Source organism: Sminthopsis crassicaudata, chromosome 3 (assembly GCF_048593235.1).
Source record: "Sminthopsis crassicaudata isolate SCR6 chromosome 3, ASM4859323v1, whole genome shotgun sequence".
Classification (NCBI taxonomy): domain Eukaryota; kingdom Metazoa; phylum Chordata; class Mammalia; order Dasyuromorphia; family Dasyuridae; genus Sminthopsis; species Sminthopsis crassicaudata.
Genome location: NC_133619.1, coordinates 375,523,454 through 375,547,046, shown reverse-complemented (window position 1 = coordinate 375,547,046; position 23,593 = coordinate 375,523,454). Strand labels below are relative to the sequence as shown.

The following is a 23,593-nucleotide window of genomic DNA, read 5'->3' as shown; positions in this document are numbered from 1 at the left end:
AGCAACCTCAGCTCCATTCAGGAGTGGTACTATAGAGAGTATAATCAACATAATTGAGGAGCAGAGTTTACTTGTAACCTGGGTACAGATTGCTAAACTCTTGGCTGCATTAAGATGCACATCCCCTTGGTTCTTAGAGGAAGAAAAGATAGATGTAGATAAATGGAAGCTAGTGGGATATGAAATGAAAGAATTTCAAGCAAAAAATGGGCCTCGTTCAATTTCTGCAGAAGTATTTTATATCTACAACATAGTTCAATTAGCCTTAAACTATCAAGCAAGTTGTAGGAGAAGGAAAAGTTCTAAAAATGAACAGAGGAGGAAGTGTGAGGAAAAAAGGAAAGATCAAGATCTTTCCCTAGAGCAAGAGGATTTAAATGAGGAATTATGGTATGATTCTCTTGAAGAAGCTTCAACCCTGCCTAGAGAACAGATTATTGATAGGCCCACATCAACCCCACCTTCAGAGATGGAGGAAGAAAGAGGGGAAGAGGCAGAAACACAAACAGAATTGCCTGTGAAGAAGCCTAAGCCTATGACAAGATTAGAAAAAGCATTGGTTAAAGCTAAGAGAGAAGGACAGGATATAAGTGATTTTATACATGCATATCCTGTGATTGAAAATACTGACTCTGTAGGTAAAAAAAGGAGAAGATATGCACCTTTAGATTTGAATACAATTAAGGATTTGAAAAAAGGTTGTACCCTTTATGGGGCTACATCAGCTTATGTCAAAATGTTACTAGATGGTTTGTCTTATGAAGTCCTAACCCCGAATGATTGGAAATCCATAGCAAGGACATGTCTGGAACCTGGAGAAAATTTATTATGGCTTGCGGAATTTCATGAATTATGTAAAATTCAAGTCAGATGCAATTTGGAAATAGGAGTTAACACACAATTCACTTTTGAGCACTTGGCTGGTGAAGGTCGGTATGGAGAGAATTCAGAACAGACTGATTATACCATGACAATATATGAACAAATTGCTAAGGCTGCAATAAAAGCTTGGTGTGTCCTTCCTGGACAGAAAGATCGTGGAGAGGCTTTCACTAAAATACAGCAAGGTCCCAATGAACCTTTTGCAGATTTTGTGGGACGTTTGCAAACTGCTGTCAAAAGAACTATTGGAGAAAATTCAGCTACAGAAATAATGACCAGACATCTGGCTAAGGAAAATGCCAACGAGATTTGCAAAAGAATTATATGGGGATTAGACAAAGATGCTCCTTTAGAGGAGATCATAAGACGCTGTGCTACAGTGGGAACAAATGCTTTTTACACCCGGATGATGATGAACATGGAAAGACAGGGTCCCTCCTGGCAAGGGACTTCTAGAGAAACTCGGCGATGTTTTCAATGTCGAAAAATTGGGCATCTAAGAGCTCAGTGTAGGTATGGAGATACAGTGAGAAGACAGGGTGAGAGAAGACCTAAAACCCCATGTCCAAAATGCAACAGAGGACTCCATTGGGCATCAGAGTGTAGAATAATTCAGGGAAATGGGATGAGGGGCCCAGGTCCAGGGCCCCAGGAAAAAAGACTTGGGGCATGATGGCAGCTGATGTTACACCCAAAGAACCTTTAGAAGGCCAGGACTCTGATTTAATCAATCAGCAGAGAAGCAATCACATGGCAGAAAGTGATTACCTGATAAGTCAGTCAAAAGGCAATCAGATTGCAAAAATGGATTACACTTGGGGAGAATACAGGCCTTTTAAACCAACAGGGCTGTATCCAGTGCAAACAATTCCAATGTAATTGCCAGATGATGAGAAGAGATTTAGAAAGTGGTAAATAGAAGGTAATTAGATAGGTTAACTGCCTGGGAGAGAGGGTTTGCTTGTATTTCTTCAGCAGGAGAAGGAATCAGATGGGTGCCAACGAGTCATATTCGCCTTGTCCATCAGAGAGAGACAGAAAAAGAGAAAGACCTCAAAATAAAGGAGAAGATCTAAGACACATCTGACACTGAAAGAGCATGGATAATAAGAAGACTGTTAAAGAACTTTAAAACCAGCAGGAATCATTGGACTTCCTCACACAAGATGAGACTAATGGACAATGGACTTATGGACATTTATAAATTTTCAAATTATGATTATGTTATATACTTCTAGCATGTGTTATGTTACTATGTTACTATGTGCTTATGTAATTTATGTAATTATCTGTAATACTTCCCATATTGATGGATTTATGTTTCAAGGTCATTTATGTAATTATCTGTAATACTTCCCATATTGATGGATTTATGTTTCAAGGTCATGACTGTCCTATGTTCTAAATCAAAAGAAAGGGGGAGATGTTAGGATTACTAAGTGAGAACTGAGGTTGTCTGGACAGTGACAAGGTGAGAATTCAGGTTTTCTGGACAATTACAAGGTGAGAACTCAGGTTGACTTGATAGAGGGGGCAAGCTCATTGGCTGGGGTGGTTCTTCCCAGAAGCCCTTGCATTATCCCACGCCCATTCTCTGGGAGAATAAAAGAGAGGACTCTCAGAGAAAGAAGGAAGACTCTCTGCATTACATCAGGCCTGACGGGGCTCTCTGCAGGAAGGGAAGTCACTTCTAAGGACAAGAGTTAACAGCAACTGCCTGGAGACAACGGTTCGTTACAGGAAGAAGAATCTGTCTTAAAGATTTGAGTAGACACAGCAGATCTCTTCCCAGAGAGCGATCCAGCAGCTTCTGGAGACGATAGCTCGCTACAATTGGCGTCCACACGTGGGGCAAGGACTTTTGCTTATCCTGACAAGAGGAGCTAGACCAGACCTTTGCAAACTCTTGCTTCCTTATTCTTATAAGTTACACTTCCCTTAGTTCATATCTTTGCTCCTTAAAGCAAATTAGGGGACTACACTGTGGGTATTGTGACACTGGACAATGAGGCCCTAGTAAAACAGAAACAGAAATAAAATAAACTGCAGATTATTTGGTCATGATAAACTTTAAGTTATCCAAGGCAATAACTACTTGTTCATGCTGAAAACTTACCTTGTCCAGGGACAAAAGGTCTAGAAAATTGGGGTACGATGGAAAGAGGTGCTAATGTGGGACAGATATTTTTCATATTGGAGAGCTGAGCTGGTGCTGGTGACTGGGCTGGTGAGGTTACTGGGCTACTAAGCTGAGGGCTGTGCTGTAACTAAAATATGACAAAAAAGACATGGAAATGTCAATTTAAGTGAAAGAATAAAACATGAGAAAAATTGATCATAATTTGTTAACTCTGGAAACATCCCTTACAATTGTTATAGTAAATAAAATATCTAGTGCTTTGTAAACTATAAAGGGTCATGGTAAAGCAGGTTGCTATTGCAGTTATAATGTAGTAAACACTTTTGGCTATCTACAAAGTAAGCATCATAAGAAATAAGATAACTTACCTGGACGACATTTTCTAAATTGCTAAATTCTACTGACTTCTGTCCCCTTTGATGATCACAGTAGTATTTGTTTTGTTTCCACTGAGGAGGTGAGTGGGCTCGAGGTTGAGAACTGTTTGGTAGATTTAACTGCATCATGACCACTCCTCCACCAGGCGGTGGTACAGCTACAAAACAGAAGGATGACTTTCATTTTCATGATTTGTATTTAGAGCACAATTTACATTTCAGAACAAGTGGTGTTATTTCATTGTAGATAAATAAAAACTATAACAGCATGTTTTCAGTAAAAGAAAAAAGCAGATGATAAAAAGTCATGTTTATAATAAAAACTGAATGTTCATATTAAGTAAGGTAGCTTTAAAGTGGGTCCCATTATTTTACTGTAAAACCCAACAGGACACTATTAAAAAAAAAAAATCGACTAAGCTGAACAAATACCAAATTTTGTACAAGGTATTACATTAGGAGTTATGGATACAAAGACAAAAAAACAAACAAACAATGAAAGAGTCTTTATCCTCAATTTAAGAAATGTGTATTCATTCATTTAACATTTATTTACTAAGTGTAAATTTTGTGTCAAGCATATAAATGTTGAGGATAGAAAATAAAAAACCAAAGCCAAACCAAAAACAAAACAAACAAACTTGAAATTAAAATTGCCACTATTAAAATTAATGTTACACTATCATTTGAAAAGAGAAAAAGTAAAAAAAGCCAGAACCTTTTAAAAAGCTAATTTTTTTAAGCCAAGGAGAGAGTGGATAGTAGTTCTACAACTAACTTCTTATGAACTTGGTAAAGTTAATGCATCTTTCTGGGCCACATTTTCTTCACTTGTAAACTGAAGGGGCTCAACTAAAGTTTTGAAAATCCCTTTTAGTTAAAATAAACCTATGTTCTTGTGATCCTCTAAGGGATGAGCATCCTGTGCTTTTCTTGCTGCTGGCATTCAAAACATTCATTTACAATCATTTATCCCAAAATTCTATTGCTCATCTCCCTTACATTTATACAATGCTTTACAGCTTACAAACTATTTCCAATAAATGTCTCTCTGCTCCTTCCTCCCCCCACAAATTTATATTTCTGCTGATGGGATCACCAAGATTGTCCCTGACAGAGACCTTCTTTCTTGTTCCCAACATGGAAACAGTGGCTGAATTCAGGCCCTTCTCCTCCTACAATATCTCCTGAATTATCCTCTGCTTTCCTGTCATACTATCACCACCTGAGGGCAGCTGTACACTATTATTTTCATCTCCTAACCAACTCCTCTGGATCTGGTCTTCTTTCCCTTCTAATTCATCTTGTAGCCAGAGCAATATACTTAATCTATAAGTTTGATCACATCATTCCCTAGGTTCAAATATCTTCAATAACTTTCTACTTCTTCCAAGAAGAAATCCCAAATCCCCAGGTTGTCAATCAACGTCCCAGATCCCTCTTTCCACATCCTTCCTTTTCATGTGTCTACCCTCCTGCCAAAGTACTACTTTGGCCTTGTTCTATTGAACTTTCCCCACTCTTGTTGTGATTTTGCTAGGCTACTTTTTGGAATACCCTTCTCTAACCATTTATACCTACTGAAGTCTTATTCAATCTTTAAGGCCCAGTTTAAGGTCTATCTTACATGAGGGTGATGTGGGCATAGCCCTTTAAGATTCCTTTTCTGATCCCCAACCGGCTTTTTGGACTGACCTTTGATTTACAAGATCTGATCAAAACCATCCTTATGTATTCCAAGGGGAGAGATCCGGATTTGAGATAATTTGGGTTGTACCTAGACCCCATTCTAATGACCTGCTCAGGTTTCCCAAACCCTACTTGGTGGATTCTGGCCCTCGAGGAATCAACCTGGGCTCCACCCATAGGCCCCTTCAAGCAAATAAAAGAGCCAAACTGGAATCATTTCTTGGCAGAGTTGAAACCTGCAAGCACCATGCTTTGCATCAAAGACTCTCTGTCTGCCACTTTTGGTGTATTTCTTCCTCTATCTAATACCTTTTACTAACCACAGTTTAACCTTACTTCAATCTAGGTTTTCGGGCTTGTAAATTCATTTACAGGGGACTCTCGTGCCACCACTAGAACTCATTTAACTTTGTATCCTTGCGCCGAATCCAAAGAGGTTACAGGGGAGCTCCATTTGACTCCCTGTATCCCGAACCTGCCACTAGACCTCAATTAAACCTAATTTCATTTTGGTATCCCTTTTCTAGACCTCAACATTTGGTTATACGTCATCAAGGGCTTTCTTTCTTTTATTCCAGAAGTGAAACATACTCTATTACTCCATAGGACATAATAGTAAAATTAGATAATTATGTCCTATGGAGTAATAGAGTATTATCTTTGGAAACACTGCAATTCAGTCTTATTCAAAAAAATTAGATAAAGATTATGGCATAAAATATTATAAAAAAATTAAAAAAAATTGAAGTAAATGTTTTATTTTTTTATTATTGCTCTCTTGATCATTTTTATTAAAAGAACACTGATATAGGCCAAATTCAGAATTTACATGACAGAGTATTAAAATTTTATAAAATAGATAAATAAGTATTTGGATCCTTTAGAGCATTTTTGATCTCTTCTTTGTGCTAGGTTTTATGTTGTATAAAAGCTATTTTTGAACATGTCTTATTTCCACCCTCAAACTGTAAATTTCTTATTGGCAGGAACAGTAACAGTATCATTTCTTTTTTATCCTTATTGCCAAGTACATGCTCCTCTGCCAAGTGTTTGTACATAGTAAAAAAAAAAAATTGTCTTAACTGAATATCCATTCATACTCTCTACTATGTCAGCAATATCCTGCCTAAACTAGTTACTCTTTCTCACCATTCAAACATTTTCTTTCGAAAACACAAAAAGTCCTAAAACATTCTCATGTTTTTGGTCCCCCATCCCTTACGGATTACTCTTCTCATTACTGTAAATATATGTATTCATATAATTGTACATGTGTGCAGAAGAGAGTGGTTTATACTACATTTTTGATCTAAATTCTGTTTTAAAAAGTACTTGTGTTGCCAAGCTATAGAAACAACAACAGTGAATGGCCCTCTTGGATAGTCTGCTACTTTAAGAGACTATTTTCAGGGATTAAGTATATTAGAATTGGATTTGGTTGAATATTGATGTCAGTTATCAGATAAGCTGTATATGGAACTAGAATGAGTGCAGTGATAGGTATATTCTCTGTACAAATATGGTATGTAATAAAATATATAAATGGATATAGTATGTTAAGGCTGATTCAGATGGCAACACTAATTACATCTAAATATGTACATTTCTTTTTTTACATTCAAATGAACTCAGGTAATATTTATTAAGCACTTATTCTATGTAAAGCATTAAGCTAGGTGGTAAGGTTACAAAAATGAAAAACAGTCACTGCTTTCAAGAAATTTACATATCCTGGAATTAGAGGATATGACATGATATAAATATAGTGTGGCAAGGAGAGCTGCAAAAATTGTGTGTGGGGGAATCAGGGAGAGTTTCATGGAAGTGGTTATATTCAAGGTGACCTTTAAACAAAGAGAAAGATTCTGGCAGATGGAGATTAAAATGTTTCAAGATATATTCTAGGTGTGAACAATGGGTTTTCTAGAATTTTTAATGTATTCCATTTAGTTTTTCTTTTTCAAATAGGGAAAAAAATCCCTAATTGCAATTATTCAATTATCTTTCCGTACCTGCACACTGGTGGCTTTGAAGTTGTTGGGAATTGCATGGTGAAGAAGTTTGAGGAAACTGTATCTGATCTGATCCTAAAGGTTGCAAATAACCTACAGATGAGCTAGAAAAAAGAAGACAAAGTACAGAGGTGGGTGCTTTTGTAACAAGTAAAGATGTTTTAGTTTAAATTAGAATTCAAGTAAAGACTTCTTCAAAGTTAGTTGGCTATAAAAGCCAAAATTAAGTAATTGCTATTACCCCTCAAGCTACAATGATACAATATCATAAAACACTGTGTAAGTTTCATTGATTGTTTCAATAATTCTTTCAAAAAACAAAATAATTATAAAAACTAAATATTTGAAAAGCACTATTCTTCTAAGTATACCCTAATGGAAAATTGATAAAATGATGAAAAATTGTTAGATTAAGCAATTCATACACAAATTTTTTTTTGGGGGGGGGTATAGTAACTTCTAGCCATTTGCAATTTCGCTAATTTGAAATTTTGTGGTTGTCATTAATCTTTTAGAAAAATTTTCCCAATCGTAAGTCTAAATTCATAGGGTAAACAAAATTACCAGGTAAATTAAAACTATCTAGATTTTCAAGAAACTTATCCTATAACAAAAACTTAATATTCCCCAATTAATGTGCATTATTGAGTTTTTATTGAATTCTGCCAGTTATAATCTTCAATTCAATAGGAAAAACCAAAGGGGATAGTAAAAGAGTGTAAGTGGAGAGTCAAGCAGGTAATTAATTCTATGATCAAGGAGGGTTCATCTTGACAGAGAACCAAAATATTACCTAATTTGTTTTCTACAAAGACCTTCAGCAGAGTTAGAAAAGGTTAGATAAAAAGAAACTTTAAATGACATTCTCAGTGTAAAGTTTTAAATATTGGTTATATACTAGAAAAAGCTGACATAAGCATTTAGGTATGTCTAACATTTCTTCTCTCGAAGATGGCAGAGGATGAAAAGAAAGGGAGAATTTTTTAAATGTAAAGGTTCAGGGTTTCTTAGGGACTTTACCCTCCAAATAACTATGTGAGATGAGTACCAACAGACATAAATCACATGAAGAATGTAAAACTGAGAGAAGTGAGGGGATTTACTCAGGTTATAGTCAATAGCTATTGTCAGACAGAGATGGGAATGGAAACCAGATCTCTCTAGACTCCCAACTGAAACAGTTTTTCCACTTATCTAGGAATATTCAACTGGATTCATGAGGTTATCAGTTTGGATGTTTCCTCCCAAGACACAACTCATTCATGTCTGATAGATGAGGTGGAGAGTGGTCTAGAGGTTGGTTAGTGGCTATAAGAGAGTTATCAAGAATCACCATTAAATCAGCCGTAGATTCTAGGAGTGAAAGAATTCATTCAATCCCAAATATTAGTTGTACAATGAAAATTTATTGTTAGATAGAAATCAGTTTAACCAGAGACTGACTTCTATAGTGTCTGATCTATGGAAAATAGTTTTGTACTGAGAATAAAATTCGCAGTGGACAGAAAAGACTTGGCAGCTGAGTGAGTCACCAAGGTCCATCTGCAAAGACTTTAGTTGATGAATGTTTATTATATTGGGTATCTTAGTGGGAAGCTGGAGCTGGTTGGCCCAAGCTAGTCAAAATGGGAGCTGTGACAACCAGGGCACATCAGAACCAGTTGGGGCTGGGAGAGCTTAAGTTGGCTCAGATCCAGTGGAGGCTGGAACAAACCCAGATCTCCTATTGAAATTCAAAGGGATGCTTTTTGACCAGGATTTGTGAATCAAAGGTTCTAGCCCAGGAAAGACAACTTAGTCTAGGGAGGATATGCTTCAGCCAGGTCAGGTTGGGAATCTGAAAGGAATCACAGATCAATAGGAAATAGTTTCTTAAAGGGACCCCAATCCTCTTCATTATCACCCTGTACAACTCCTATCCATATTCTTCAATAAATTAAGCATAATACTGATGGGGATATGAAACTGTGTTCCCTTTTGATCTGTAAAATTAATACTCTGAAATTCTGTCCTCTTTGATTCCTGACACCACTCCCCCCCCAATACCCCTCCAAAGAATTTATGAGAGCATATCTTCCCAGCTGGGCCTTTTCTAAGGCAAATCACCCCAGGGATGCAGTCCCTTTTCAGGAAATTCCAAATTCCAGAAGCTTTCAAAAAGTGATTTCCATTCAATTGGACATCTAGGCCCAGGGGATTTTGGCTTTCTTTTCAACTTGAAACCTGAGCCTCTGATTTTCTATAAAGTATATTTCCAAACTCACTTCTTTGCAGACTGTCCAAAGTATCATCCTTTGCCTCTTTGGCTTAGCTGCCAGGATCCTGCCTGCTGGGAAGACATTCTCTTCTCAATGCCAGCTTCCATTTCCCTAATAGGACTTTGCCACTAAAGAGGTCAGTTTTTCTAGCAAAGCTGACTTCTCATCCAACAATAAACTTCCATTTTTGCCACCTAAAACTCTTCGGGTTTGTGAATTCTTTCATGAAGGACCTGTGCATCCATTCAAAAGAGGGATTTCTGCAACTCTGACTGCCACCAGAACCCATCAATATAAATGTCAAAAAAATTCTATCTGATCTGGAAGCTTTCTTCACTTTCTCCAGACATCACCAGAATACTAATGAAGCCCTCAGGCTGTCATCCTTTGCCAAATGATCCCACCCATCTCCTGGTGAAAATGTCCCTCAATATGCCTGCCTTTGAATTTTTTTTTAAATTTGTTATATAGGATATCCTGAAAATTTTAGTATGGTTTTAGGCTTTAACAGCTTAAATTTATTAAGCTTCCACCATGTGCTTTTCCACTACCTTCTGTGCAATACTCATTTTTGGTTATGAAGAGAATATCCATGTTTTGCAGCTAAAAATAATGGAATTGCAAAAGTATTTTTTGTTTCTAAGAGAAATCTGGAGTCATTAAAAGAGCTTTTCAATTCCCTGAAGGTTGGAATCTAGCCTCCTCTGTTATTGGAGAAACAGTCTAGCTAAGTAGAGAGAAGAATATCATCAAGTTGCTGGGCCGGTCAAATGAAGAGGAGGAAGAGAAAATTTCAAACCCATCAACCTCTTTTATATTCCCAGAAGAGACAAACTTAAAAATACTTTCCTTCCTCAAGGCAATTGGTTATTAAGTTAACCTACTCAAGTCAGAGTCTGATCATAAATTTCATACCAGTATCACTGATATTTAGTGGGGTCAGTACTTTCCACGACCGGAAGTGGGGGGAAGGTCAAAAAAGTCAAATGTAGAACACCACTGACTCTTCCTGTCACTTGCATCTTGGCAAATTTTTCAGAAGTTACATATCAATTGTATCTTTAGTTGACCAATAGAAATTAATGGTAATTTTTCTCAGGCTTGGATCTCCTGTTATGTTTATGCATCTCTCCTTCCCTGCCTTCTTCCACACCATCTAGAAATTGCTCTTATATGAGAAATTCATCATTATATCTGGGAAAATAACAAATACATTAGGAATTTTCCTTTTGATATCTGTCTTCTTATACTGTCATGGAAAAGCTTTATATCTTAATACATTTAATCTAATTTCTGGTGTTTTCTTCAGTATTCATAAACTATTTCTCTGCTCAAAGAGGTAATTTTTTAATTTTAATTTTTTTTTAAATTTAACTCTTTAACCTCTTTTTATAGCATATTACAGAAGAATTTTTTCTAGTTGATGAGCTCCTCCAGATGCCATTTGTAGATGACATTGTACTGATTACATCAAACTCCAGAATTACTAAATTATTTATTTAACCATTCACCTGAGTTCAACCTAATTATCCATAAGGGCAAAATCAATAAGAATAAAGATTGACTATCCTCAATATGCACTGCAGATGGACAATGAGTTGGGGCCAGAAAAGTAAGGCAATCTGTACAATTATGCAGTACTTTTAATGACCCAAGTACATTCTTCACAAACGCCACCATTTAAAAACACTAATATTTTTATGTGATGCTCCATGACTTTGGCGTGTAGAACACTATTATAATCTCCAAATATTCAAAATTGTAGATCATATAAAGGACAGTGCAGAGATGCATGACAGGCATGAGAAAGTGGTCTGTTTCTTACCAACAAGGAAGGTATATAAGGGACAAAAAATGATCAAAGAGATTGTGAGATGTGAAAAGGAAGTGACTAGCCATATTATTGTTTATATATGATAAACTTCTACTCATGTAATAACAAGATACCTCAATGTAGATCTCCAATACTTTTGAGGACCTCCCTGGACACTTCTGGGAGGGCATGAACAATAGGAACAGAGGATTAGAAAGAAGTACTCATACCAGACCTACAGAAGTACAGTAGTATAAGTATAGTATAAGTAATAAATATAAGTAGTATAGTATAACAAATAAGTTCTGGTTCATTCTTCTCTGTATTATTAAGCATTTTTCAATTAACATTTATTGGAGCAGTTAGATGGTACAGAAGATGGAACACCAGTCCTGAAGTCAGGACGACCTGAGCTGAAAATCACCTTTAGATACCTAGCATTTACTAAGCTGTGTGATTCGGGGCAAGTCATTTAACCAACTGTCTCTCAAAAAAACCAAGAAAAAAACCCAATATTAAATACATTCTTCTCATTTCTCTATGCTGTCACTGTGTCCGGGCCTTCATCACTATCCTCTTGAACTTATATATTATAATAACTTCTTAAGTTATCTTTCTGCTTCCAACATCTTTTCAATCCAACCTCTCCTAAAGCCCAGATTTGAGTAATGCACTTTCTTGGAACAATGGATTACTGAAGTTTCCTATTACCTCTAGCATCAAATTAGGTTTCCTTTCTAGAAAGACTTGGATATCATTTCCTACTCAAAGTCTTGTCTGGTCGTATTTATTAGTTTTTTTGTTCTTTTGTTTACCTATTAGTATAAGAATTTCTAGTGCCCAAAACAATATGCCTTAGATATGGTGGATTCTTAGCAAATGCTTTTGGAATCCAACCAAAAAATACATAACTGCAGGATTCTGAGTCTACTCATGGGAATTCTACGGATCCATTTCTGGTTTTAATATTAGTCAGTTTAGATAACTGTCATTTTATAATATGAAATCTGGTAAAAACAATCCAAATAGTCTCTGTCATGTTTCTGTACTCTAATTTCCAGATTTCCTCATGAGTACACTGCCTTTATATATGGTAGTAATCTCTAACTCCCCACTCATCTTTAACTTTCTTGTTTTTTATTTATTTATTTTTTTAAAATAAGGAATACTCATCTAAAACTTATTATTAGGTTTAGCTCACTAAGTGTGGGGGATTCTTAATGAGGCCAAATTGCCCCTTTGTGTTAGAATCTGTAAGTTTTCTTATTTGTTGCCTAAACTTTGGATATTTTTTATGTAAACACTTAAGGTCTTGAGTTTTTATTTTGCTCTCTTCTTGGTTTTCTATTTTATTTTTTTGGATATCCCAGCTGTTATTCTTCCTCATTCTTTTTGGCTATTCTCTACAGTTTCTAATTTGGGGAGATATACAAAAGTATTTTCCACACTCTCCCCAGTCATTTGTTTAAATTTAAAACCCCTTGAAACAGGTGATAGTCCTCTGTATTCTGTTTTGAAAAGACACCACTGAGGTACTGGATTTAGTGTCCAAAGGAGGGTAAATAATTAGCGAAGGGCCTTATGTTAACTTTATATGAGTGTCAGTTGTGAGAGATGGGCATGGTAAGCCTGCAGAAGAGAAGGGGGAAAGGACACTACTGTATTAAAATATGTGAAACACTATACATGTAAGAGATTAAACTTGCTATTTAGTCTCAGAGTGCAGAATCAAGAGAAATAGGAAGCTGCAAAGAAAGAAATGCATACCTGATTTTGGAAAAGTTATTCCAATAATTAAGAGTTATATAAAAGTAGAATGTCCTATCTAAGAGATGGTCCCTGAACATCTTCAAGCAGAATCTGGATGAACCCTGTCAGGTATTTGTTATAAGATGAATTCCTTTTGAGAAGGAACAGACTAGATTCCCATTTATGTTTTTTTCAATTCTTAAATACTTTGATTCTGTATTGCAATCTTCAGGGTTAGAGGAATAAGATTATAAATCTCCTGTGGCATATTTCAAGCTACTTTCTTACTGATCATCACAGCTTTCCGTATAGAAAGGAGATATGGTGTTGACATTTTCTGGGCAAATTTTATAAAGTAAACATAGAATTATTCTGAATGTCATGATGTCTTAAAGCATAATTTTCTCATGGTTTCTGGTAGCTGATAATAGCTAGAGTTCACTCTATAAAGCAAAAATAAGTATAGTGTATTTTAAAGTCAGAATAATTCTCAGTATCTCTGTGTATGCATAAAACTCAGTATATATTTCTTCTTCTTGATCTTACTTTTCTTTTCACTTATGGACTTCCAGACAACACGAAAATTAGTATGTCAGAAATAATTCTGATAACAAATTAAGTGCATATAGATGACATAGCTTGAGAAAAAAAATTAAAATTTACTTTCTAGATTGTTTTGAATGGTTCCTTTATAGCCAATTTAAAATGATGTAAAAAAGTTTTTAGAAAAAATAAAAGAATAAAAATTGAGTAGTAAAAGCAGAAAGCCAATTAGAAATAATTTGCACTTAATCATCTGTCCTGGATGAAGTTACGTACACAATATTATTTTAGTTGGAGTAATAGGCTATTTCATGTTGTACTTAAGAACAATTAGGAAAAATACATTAACATCAACATGTTTTCCCCAGTCAGAGAAATTATTCAGAAAATAATCAATGTAGGAGCTGCCCAAGGAAAATGCCAAATTACCTGAGTGTTCAAATTCTTTGCCTTTTTCTTTTCTAAATCTAGGTCAACCAAGCCCAGGGGGTGGACTTCCCTAATTGTCTAGGTTATTTATGGCCTGAAGAAATCATTAAAGGAAGGGAAGGGGGAAATCTGGAGGTTTTCCCTAAACAAATATTAAGCTACCTGGTACAAAGCATATTTTCTTGCTGTAGTGAAGCATAAATCTCAAAGTTCTAATTTAAACCAACAGAAGGCAATAGCTTGGATTTAGAAAAAAGAACAACTTTGGACTTAATTTAAAATCTTCCCCTCCCCCTTTCCCCTCTCCCCCCAGGCTGGGGTTAAGTGACTTGCCCAGGGTCACATAGCTAGGAAGTGTTAGGTGTCTGAGGCCAAATTTGAACTCGGGTCCTCCGGAATTCAAGGCTGGTGCTCTATCCACTGTACTACCTAGCTGCCCCTAAAATTATTTTTAAAGAATAAGGCCTTTAAAGGAAGAGACAGGAATATGAATGAACAAGAAAAGCATTTTTAGTACATATGAATCAAAAGAGGTTGAACTACATTTATGTGGGACTATAAATAGACTGACTGTTCATGAGGTAGAATGTTGATATATGTTGAAGTGGAAGTGATTTCAATCAAGTTGAGTATATTTCTCCAATGAACTTGAAAATATAAGGCTCAGGTCATTTTTAGGCCCTGATTAAATTGAAGAGTTGCCCAATCAAACTGATGTAATACATTGAACTTCTTGTGAATGACTGAAGAATCTGCCACTCTTCTTTATGGCCTATAAAAGTAGGGCTCTCAGCTCTTGGGATCTTGTTCTTTACTTTTGCATTATCTTCCTTCTAGGAAGAGAAGATTTTCTGATGTAACCTGTTACTAGTGGAAGGAAAAATGTCAAAATTATTCCTATTTGGTATTTTACTTGGAGAATAAAGCCAGTAAGTTACCTGTACAGTAACAGTCTGATAAAAATGGAGTTTGCTTATTTATCAAGTTCTAAATATTTCAGAGATGGAGTCCAAGTCACAGGGAGGCAATTAATCTAGAATTAATGGGAAAGGAGAATTCACTAAAATGATAGAAGGCTGATTGTGTAAGAGTTTTGTGTAGTTTCTGGGAAGCATATGTAATAAGATTGTGAACCAAAAAATTCCTCCATCCTGTGAGTAAGCTGAGTCATATACAACTAAACTTCTTGGATATAACTTTGAAAGTCTTCAACTGATCAATAAGTAGGAGAACAAATTCAAAGAATGAAACAATTGCTACTTGTAAACAGCCTAGATTTCAATGGGAGGAAACTGTCAGCAATGACTGACCCACATGCCTTTCTCGTCATAGGAACATTTTAATGGGTGCAGGTTGTAGAGAAGCAAAATTAGACATGATATAAGAAAAAAGTTACTAATATGTGTTAATTAAAAATAGACTAGACTCCTTTGGATGGTGGATCAATTGAGTATGTCTGTAGACTAAAGTGAACTGGTATGGGTTTCAGCAAAGAAACTCTTAGAGTTCCTTCAAATGATGATAGGTATTTCTTCTAAAAAAATCCATGTAATATACTGTATAACTCAAAACTACTGAATTTAAACAAACAATTTTAAAATAAGGAAATGAGCCATATTAACATTTGAATGTCAATTAACTTCTATGGCTAATTATGAACAGCTAAATGTAGATAGGATAGTAGTGGATAGAGTGCTGGGCCTGGACTTAGGAAGAACTGAGTTTAAAGCAGAAGGGCACTTATTAGTTGTACAACTACGGACAAGTCATTTAGCCCTATTTGCCTCAGTTTCCTTATCTTAAAACGAGCAAGAGAAGGAGATAGCACATACCGTATCTTTGCTAAGAAAACCCCAGATGGGGTCATAAAGAGTAAGACATGAATGAACCAACAATAATGTGGTAGATATTTATCAATTAATGGTGTGTTTTATTAATATGGACATTTGTCTGCTAAACCCTGCTAATTACTGGAACCAAAATAACTTTCTGTTTAAAATGTTACAATATTTTGTAATGTCTAAAGTAAATTACAAATATTTCTTCATGCAGTTAATGTTAATTCTGTAACTGGTACACCCTCACACCAAATGAGTAAACTGAGAAATTCTTCTTGTATACAGTCCTGATTGGATATACATTCTTTGCTTTTTCTGTCGAGTACATTTTTAAAACTTACCTTATTATAGCATGTTCAATAAATGAACCTATACCAATGTGTTAGAAAGTGAGTCCCTACCAGATTAGGGTTAGACATAAACAGTTAATTTGAGATATATCACCCAAAAGCTATATTCAGGTTGAACTTTATCTAAACTCCAGGTAATTCCAGTTATCTTTTCAACCTCATTTGGACAAACTAATTCTATTTTGTCTCATGATTCACGTATTAGAATCAATATTTTTCTCCAAATTAAGACAACTCTGAGATACCACTACACACCTGTCAGATTGGCTAAGATGACAGGAACAAATAATGATGAATGTTGGAGGGGATGTGGGAAAACTGGGACATTAATACATTGTTGGTGGAGTTGTGAAAGAATCCAGCCATTCTGGAGAGCAATTTGGAACTATGCCCAAAAAGTTATCAAACTATGCATACCCTTTGAAGACCCAGCAGTACTACTACTGGGCTTATATCCCAAAGAAATACTAAAGAGCGGAAAGCGACCTGTATGTGCCAAAATGTTTGTGGCAGCTCTTTTTGTTGTAGCTAGAAACTGGAAGTTGAATGGATGTCCATCAATTGGAGAATGGTTGGGTAAATTGTGGTATATGAAGATTATGGAATATTATTGCTCTGTAAGAAATGACCAGCAGGAGGAATACAGAGAGGCTTGGAGAGACATACATCAACTGATGCTGAGTGAAATGAATAGAACCAGAAGATCGCTGTACACTTCAATGCTGTATGAAGATATATTCTGATGGAAGTGGATATCTTCAACATAAAGAAGATACAACTCACTTCCAGTTGATCAATGATGGACAGAAATAACTACACCCAGAGAAGGAACACTGGGAAGTGAATGTAAATTGTTAGCACTACTGTCTATCTACCCAGGTTACTTATACCTTCGGAAGCTAATAATTAATGTGCAACAAGAAAATGGTATTTACACACATATATTGTATCTAGGTTATATTGTAACACATGTAAAATGTATGGGATTGCCTGCCATCGGCGGGAGGGGATAATTTGGAAAAATGAATAAAAAAAAAAAATCTTAAAAAAAAAAAAATAATCAATATTTTTCATTATATCTTTAGTCACTTTAGGTTGCAATCTTCCTTCACAGTAGCTACTTAATCCAATATAATCTATAAGATTTAGAAGATTTAGCACTGATAATACCACAAGTGAGAAGTAATGGCCCAAAATGCAAGTATTTTCTCTCTACTTGTAGAATTTAAAAAACATAGGTGTAGTGATGGGGAGTGACTGAATAATCAGGAACATGAATGTAACAGAACTAAGTAGCTATGAATATGAATAGTTCAGAGAAACATAAGAAGACATATGAACTGATGCAAAATGAAATAAGCAGAAAGAGGAAACAATATTTGCAATGACTACAACAATGTGAATGGAAAGAACAACAAAATAACCCAGACCGAATACTCTATAATTATAGTAGGCAAAACTGGCATTGAAGAAGATAAAAGAAAATTCACTTCCCTTTCATCTCTGCAAAAAGAGACTAGGAGTGAAACATTGCTCATCACATTATAATTGTTTGCTAATTTTGTTAATTTTGGTGAAGCCTCTATCTAGCCTTGAACATATATAGCTGTGTAACCTTGGTAAAGCCCCTTAACCTCTGCCAGTCTTCTCAACTGTAAAATGGTCTTAATAATAGCACCTATCTACTATGTTTGTTGTAAGGAACAAATGGGATAAATATTAACAAAGCACTTAGCAGAGTTCTCGGCACATAGTAGGCTCTTAAAAAATGCTTCCTTTAAAAAAAATTCTCTTGGGCTAGGAATGAATTTGGAAATAAGGTGGTGTAAAAACAAAAGATATTTAAATTTTTTTTTTAAATGAAGGAACAAAATAGGAATTTTAAAATGGACATACTATTTTACTTCCCTTGTGTAATAGGTATTGCTTAAAAAGAGTTGGGCTTTGCTATTGAGTAAAACTTAAGAGTTATTATTGTTAGAAACAGAACTTGTCTTTAATTTTAATTTGACCTTTTGTACTATTATGCCAATCTTAAGGCTGTTATAAAGTCAGAAATGAAAGAAAACATTATGAGTATTACTAAAGGAGTTTTGACAACAGTTGAAATGATGATGAATTCCTTCAATGTCAAAACAATTTCTAACACAGATTCTAATGCAGTAGATACGTCAATCCTGATTCTACCTCCATACTGTAGACAAATGAGCCATTTGTAATCATTATAACCTGACAACAACTCTTACCATATAGCATATCTTAGTTTTCCACTCTGTAAAATAAATGAATAAGATGCCAGTTCCCTTCTGGCAAACTCACGGGAATGTCATGGGAAAAAACCAAACAAACAAACCAACCAAAAAAAAAAACAAAAAACAAAAACCAAACCCAAACCAAACCAAAACAAAACAACATATAATATGTTTTTGATTTCTTGGAAGAACAGTTCCTCATCTAATGAATAACTGCTATTTTGTAGAATAGTAGGTTTGCCAAAGGAGATTCCTCTTTTTCCATATACCAAAATTTGATAAAGTACCTGACAATCTTCTTTCAAAGCAATTATTGGCATATGTTATTTTTCCAGAAAATATGCTAGTATTATACTAAGCTTAAAAATTGTGGACATTGATAACTCTAGAGACCATGGCTGAAAATAAAGCAATGAATAGGAAACTATAAAAACTTAGTTCAGTTATTCACCTTAAATTGTTTTGCTGACCAGGTGGGATGACACTATAGTAAACTGGCATTCCTGTGGTGGGTATAGGTCCTTGATTAGATTGATTAGATATTATAATAGGTTGCTGATAAGTCTGCTGAGGCATTCCTTGAGAACCTTGAGGCAGTGAAACCTAAAGTTGGTGAAGGAAAGAAGATGTGCTTACTTTAGAGAAAGAAAGAAAGAAATAATTTCCCTTCCAAAGCCCACTCTGATAATTTCCACTTCCAAATGTCTGTGAAGATATGAAGCAGCATCGTGAATCACCCAGATCTTTTGTTATACTACCAACAAGGTATTTATCCTTAAATTCCTTTGGTTCTTCTTTCCCTTAAAAATTTAAATAAATTACAGTAATAAAAAAGATTCATCTAAATTCCTAAGTCATCCAACGAAACACATACCCTATAAAAAATATCCAAAAGCAACACAATAAACACACAACTAAGATGGTATAATAGGATCAAGAAGACAATGTAGACACCATAACTTTTATTTTCTCATTATTAGATTCATGGTATGTGCTAAGAAATTCTTTGACAAAACTTTGGATCACTAAGTTCCTTAATCATGGGATATAAGCTGTACTTACCTTTCAATAATAAAGTATATTCATTTAGAAAAGTTTAGACTTCAGGACAATGACAAAGTTTTTCCAAAAAAAATTAAGTAAAATTTCATTATCCTTGCTTACTCACTGGCCATTTCTTTACTGACAAGTTAAAATGTATACCTCTCAAAAAAAAATTATAGAAAAATTATACTTTTAAGCTTTTCATCATACAATGCTGGGGCTGTGCCTTTTTTTTTCTTTAAGTTCATTGTAGCATTGAGAACAGTGCTTAGCATACATTTGTCACCCAAAAAGAATTTACTAAATTTAATAGACCATGGTGAATTAAAATGCAATAAAAGATTCTTAGTTATTTTTGTAGACTATAACTAGTATTGTTAAGGGCTCCTAAGCTTGATTCTATGTTCAAAAGTCTCATCATTTTAATAGTTCAATGATATTATCTAGAAGTCTTTTTCATAATATGTTTCTGAAATAGAACTAATCCTTCCCAACTGCATTGGAATTTCTTAATTATCTCACCACTAGATAAATTATCCAAAACAAAATTATTGGACTGATTTTCTATTCTACATAATCTAATCTTTCAAGAATGAAAGTAATTTAATATTATTTACATGGTATTTTTGATTGGATCAGATTTAATATTTATGCAAAGATGATCTAAGAAAAATGAAAGACAACTTAATGATCCACACTATCGGAATAAATGTGTAGCTTAAAGCAAAGGAAAAACAAACCTACTATGAAAGACATTTCACTGTGCTGGAGAATGAAATACAATCTACTAGGAGAAGGCAATTTAAAAAAACAACTTCTTAGCTCAGTGTTCTGCTTTCTAAATTTCTCAAATTTAGTGGCCAAAAAGTGTCAAATAGCATAGCTGAATGGTTTCTATCAGCTACCATTTGCTCATCAGAAGCTTTTTAAAATTTTCTTTCTTTTTCTGGATGAAAGAAGTAATTCAAGGGGATTATGAAGCACCAGAGAGAAAGCTGGGAGTAGGGCAAAGGAAAAAAGCATTTACTGGATAAAACTTAGAATTGGGACATGATTGGTGGAGAACAATGGAGGCAGTAATTTTGTGAAGGAAAGGAAGAAAGAATGGAAGGAAAGAAATAAACAAAGGAAGGAAAAAAGGAACAAGGCACTTGTTTTTTTTTTACATCTCAAAGTAATCTTTGTTGGCTTTGTTCCTCAGATAAGTCTTAGTGCTCAATAAATGCCTAATGAAGGTAACTAATTGCACCTGTTTGTTTCATTCCTTTATTCTAATTTTTCAATGTTCTTGTGATTACACAGTACACATTTCTGATAAGTAAAAAACATGTTGCAATAAAAACCATGAAAAGAATAAAGGTTCTATCTCTCTACAATTAACTTTTGGATAGGGATTTAATATAGACCCCGTGACACAAAATTGTCCTCTTGCACACTGCTCATTATTAGAGCTGTGATTTGCAAATGCTATTATTTTTCCTGGGAATGACCTTCCATATTCCCTCTTTTGAAATAAATCTTTCATTTTCTTTAAGACAATTAAGGAATTATAACTTCTTTAGGTCTTTGTTCAATTACTAGATTCTTATTATGTTATAATGAATATAATCCCTCATATTCAGCGTCTCTTACATTGCAGGTAAATTCTTTCATGTTCATATATTATGACTTGTTCAGATATTCCCCAATCCAACCAGTTCCTTGTTACTATGAAAAGCATTTTAAGGTATTTTATCTTCTTTCACCTTTTTAAATCATTAACCTCTTGAGGCAAATGTCTCACAGCAGAATTCCTAAGTTAAAAAGGATGGACCTTTCCTTTTTTTTTAGAATAATTTTAAATCATTTTCCAAAATCACCAGATCAATTCTTAATTTTACTATCAGCCTATCTTTAGAATGTTGGTCTTTTTCCAAGCTTTCTAACACCAACTACTCCTATATTTTATAATCTCAAATTTGCTTAGAATGCATTGACACCTCAGAGCTGTCTTGATTTAAATTTAGCTTAAAATTAGTGACTCAGTCTATTCTTTTATAGTCATCAATAACCAGAAATTTTTTTTTTCAGAGCCACTTGTTCATACCTTTTGATTGGGGAACCTCTTAAAGTCTCATATGTTTCTGATAGCTGTCTATATATTTTGGATGTCAGAACTTTAACAGGTATGTGATAAAAATTTTTTTTTTTAAGTTTTGAATGCTCTCCTTTTTATTCTCAATGTATTAATTTCATTCATGCAAAAATTTTTAAATTTCATATAATCCAAATCATCTCAGGTATATCTTTTGTAATTGTTCCTATCCCTTCCTCAGTTAAGAATTTATCCTATAGATACAACTGTAAAAGGTATCTGATCTAGCTCTCTTCTAAATTTTTTAGTGACATGACTTCTAATATATTTTTTTAAAAAAATTATTTATTAAATTGTCAAAGATTCATTTTCTCTTCTTTCCACCTGTCCTACTCACTGGAGTAAACAAAAACCAAAACTTGTTCTATAGTCAAGTAAAGACAAACAGTACTTGTAAATAGGGTAGCAACATTTATAAAGTCAGAGTCACTTTTCTGTCTTCACTGGATAAATGGAAAAGTCTTTTTTAGCTATAAATCTTATACTTTTAAAAAAATAACTATTAATGAAAACAGTTTACTATAGCCATCAATTCACTGTCTTTCATTGTCTATAATTAAAACTTAAAAATGCTCCTCAGGTCACACATTCATTTTGGGTTTATCATGTATAGTGTAAAATGTTGACCTAAATCCAATTTTTGCTGGATTTCTGTCTAATCAAATAGAAAAGTTCTTTTCTATTAAATAAATTTTTGGATTTATCACATGCTGGAATTTAAAATTCTAATATTTCTGATTCTTCCTTGTCAAGTTTTTTCCTACTTTTTCTATTTTTTTTTTTTTAAAGCAGTATTAAATAGTTTGGAAAGTGCTATTTCTTTCTTTATTATTTCTCATTTTTCCACTGATAATACAGAACTTGTATTCTTTCTAGTGAATTTTGTTATTCTAATTTCTTCACTTTATAGATGAGAAAATCAAAAAAAGGTTCAGTGATTTACTTAAGGTAAAACAACAAAACAGAAAGTTAGTATATGAACGCAGATTTTCTGACATCATATCTAGTGTTCTTTCCACAATACCATAATGTGGTGATCTCTTTGCTAAAACAAACAAACAAATAAAATAGAAACAAACATCTTCAAGAGTTCAAGATAGGGAGGTGTGACCAGAAGGGTCACCTCTTAAAAAAAAAAAAAAAGTGAGAATTTTAGTGGATTACAAGATCAATTTGAATCCACAGTACAATATAGCTGCCAAAAGAGTCGATGTGAAGTCAGACTATATTCAGAAATGCACAGGCTAGGGAAGCGCTAGGATATGTGGGTGTGCATAAGGACACACACACACACACACACACACACACACACACACACAAAATAGTAAAATCTTGTTATACCCTTCCTAATTATTCCACCTGACACTATTAAGGACTGTCTATAGGAAGTAAGAAGGATGAAGGAGGGCCTTAAGAGCATGTCATATGAGCAACAGATAAAGGATGCTAAGCTTGGAGAAGACAAAGGGAAGAAAACCTAAGGGGGACAAGATCTCCATTTTCAAGGATATGAAGTTCTATATGGACCAGACTTATTCTGCATGGCTAGAATATAGATGTAAGAACAAGAGGCTTGACACAAGGGAAAAACATCTTTAGGAGTGGAACTAACCAGAACTTGAATAGGCTGCCAATATCTATATGACCTCTCTACTGATTAGAGGTATGCAATAAAGCAAAAACAGGCTGATTGCCCACTTATTAGATGGGTTGTAGAGGAAACTGTTGTTTTGGTGCAGCTTTGTCTAGTTGACATGATGAAATTCTAGAATTCTTTGACCCTGTCATTCCTAAATTCTACTACCTTTCTCTTTTACACATGTGGGGACTTTGGTAAAGATCTGAAGAATATGACATTTACTTACATGTGCAGTTCATTAAACAACCAAGAGATACAAAAAATATACGTTTTCCAATGAAAGCCTAGTGATAGCATTTAAAACATTTTAATAATAGAAATGGAAGGATATATTGAAATGATTATTACAGTAGATTATTTTCATTAGTCGTTCTTGTTAAAAAAAAAAAAAAAAAAAAGGACCATAAAACTCCTATAGCTAAAGACTTTTCCCTTTATACAAAG

The 23,593-nt window shown here is 34.5% G+C and overlaps 1 protein-coding gene across 19 annotated transcripts in view; it reads right to left on the bottom strand.

The window, feature by feature from the left end:
- Window positions 1-23,593, bottom strand: part of R3HDM1 (R3H domain containing 1) — a 92,195-nt gene that overhangs the window by 6,479 nt on the left and 62,123 nt on the right. For all 19 annotated transcript variants that reach the window (XM_074301904.1, XM_074301906.1, XM_074301907.1 and 16 more), the window contains 4 exons: window positions 18,784-18,935; window positions 7,101-7,204; window positions 3,391-3,557; window positions 2,999-3,149 (listed from right to left, as the gene is read on the bottom strand). In XM_074301904.1, coding sequence (XP_074158005.1) covers window positions 2,999-3,149; window positions 3,391-3,557; window positions 7,101-7,204; window positions 18,784-18,935 — 574 coding nt within the window. The remainder of the gene's footprint in view (window positions 1-2,998; window positions 3,150-3,390; window positions 3,558-7,100; window positions 7,205-18,783; window positions 18,936-23,593) is intronic.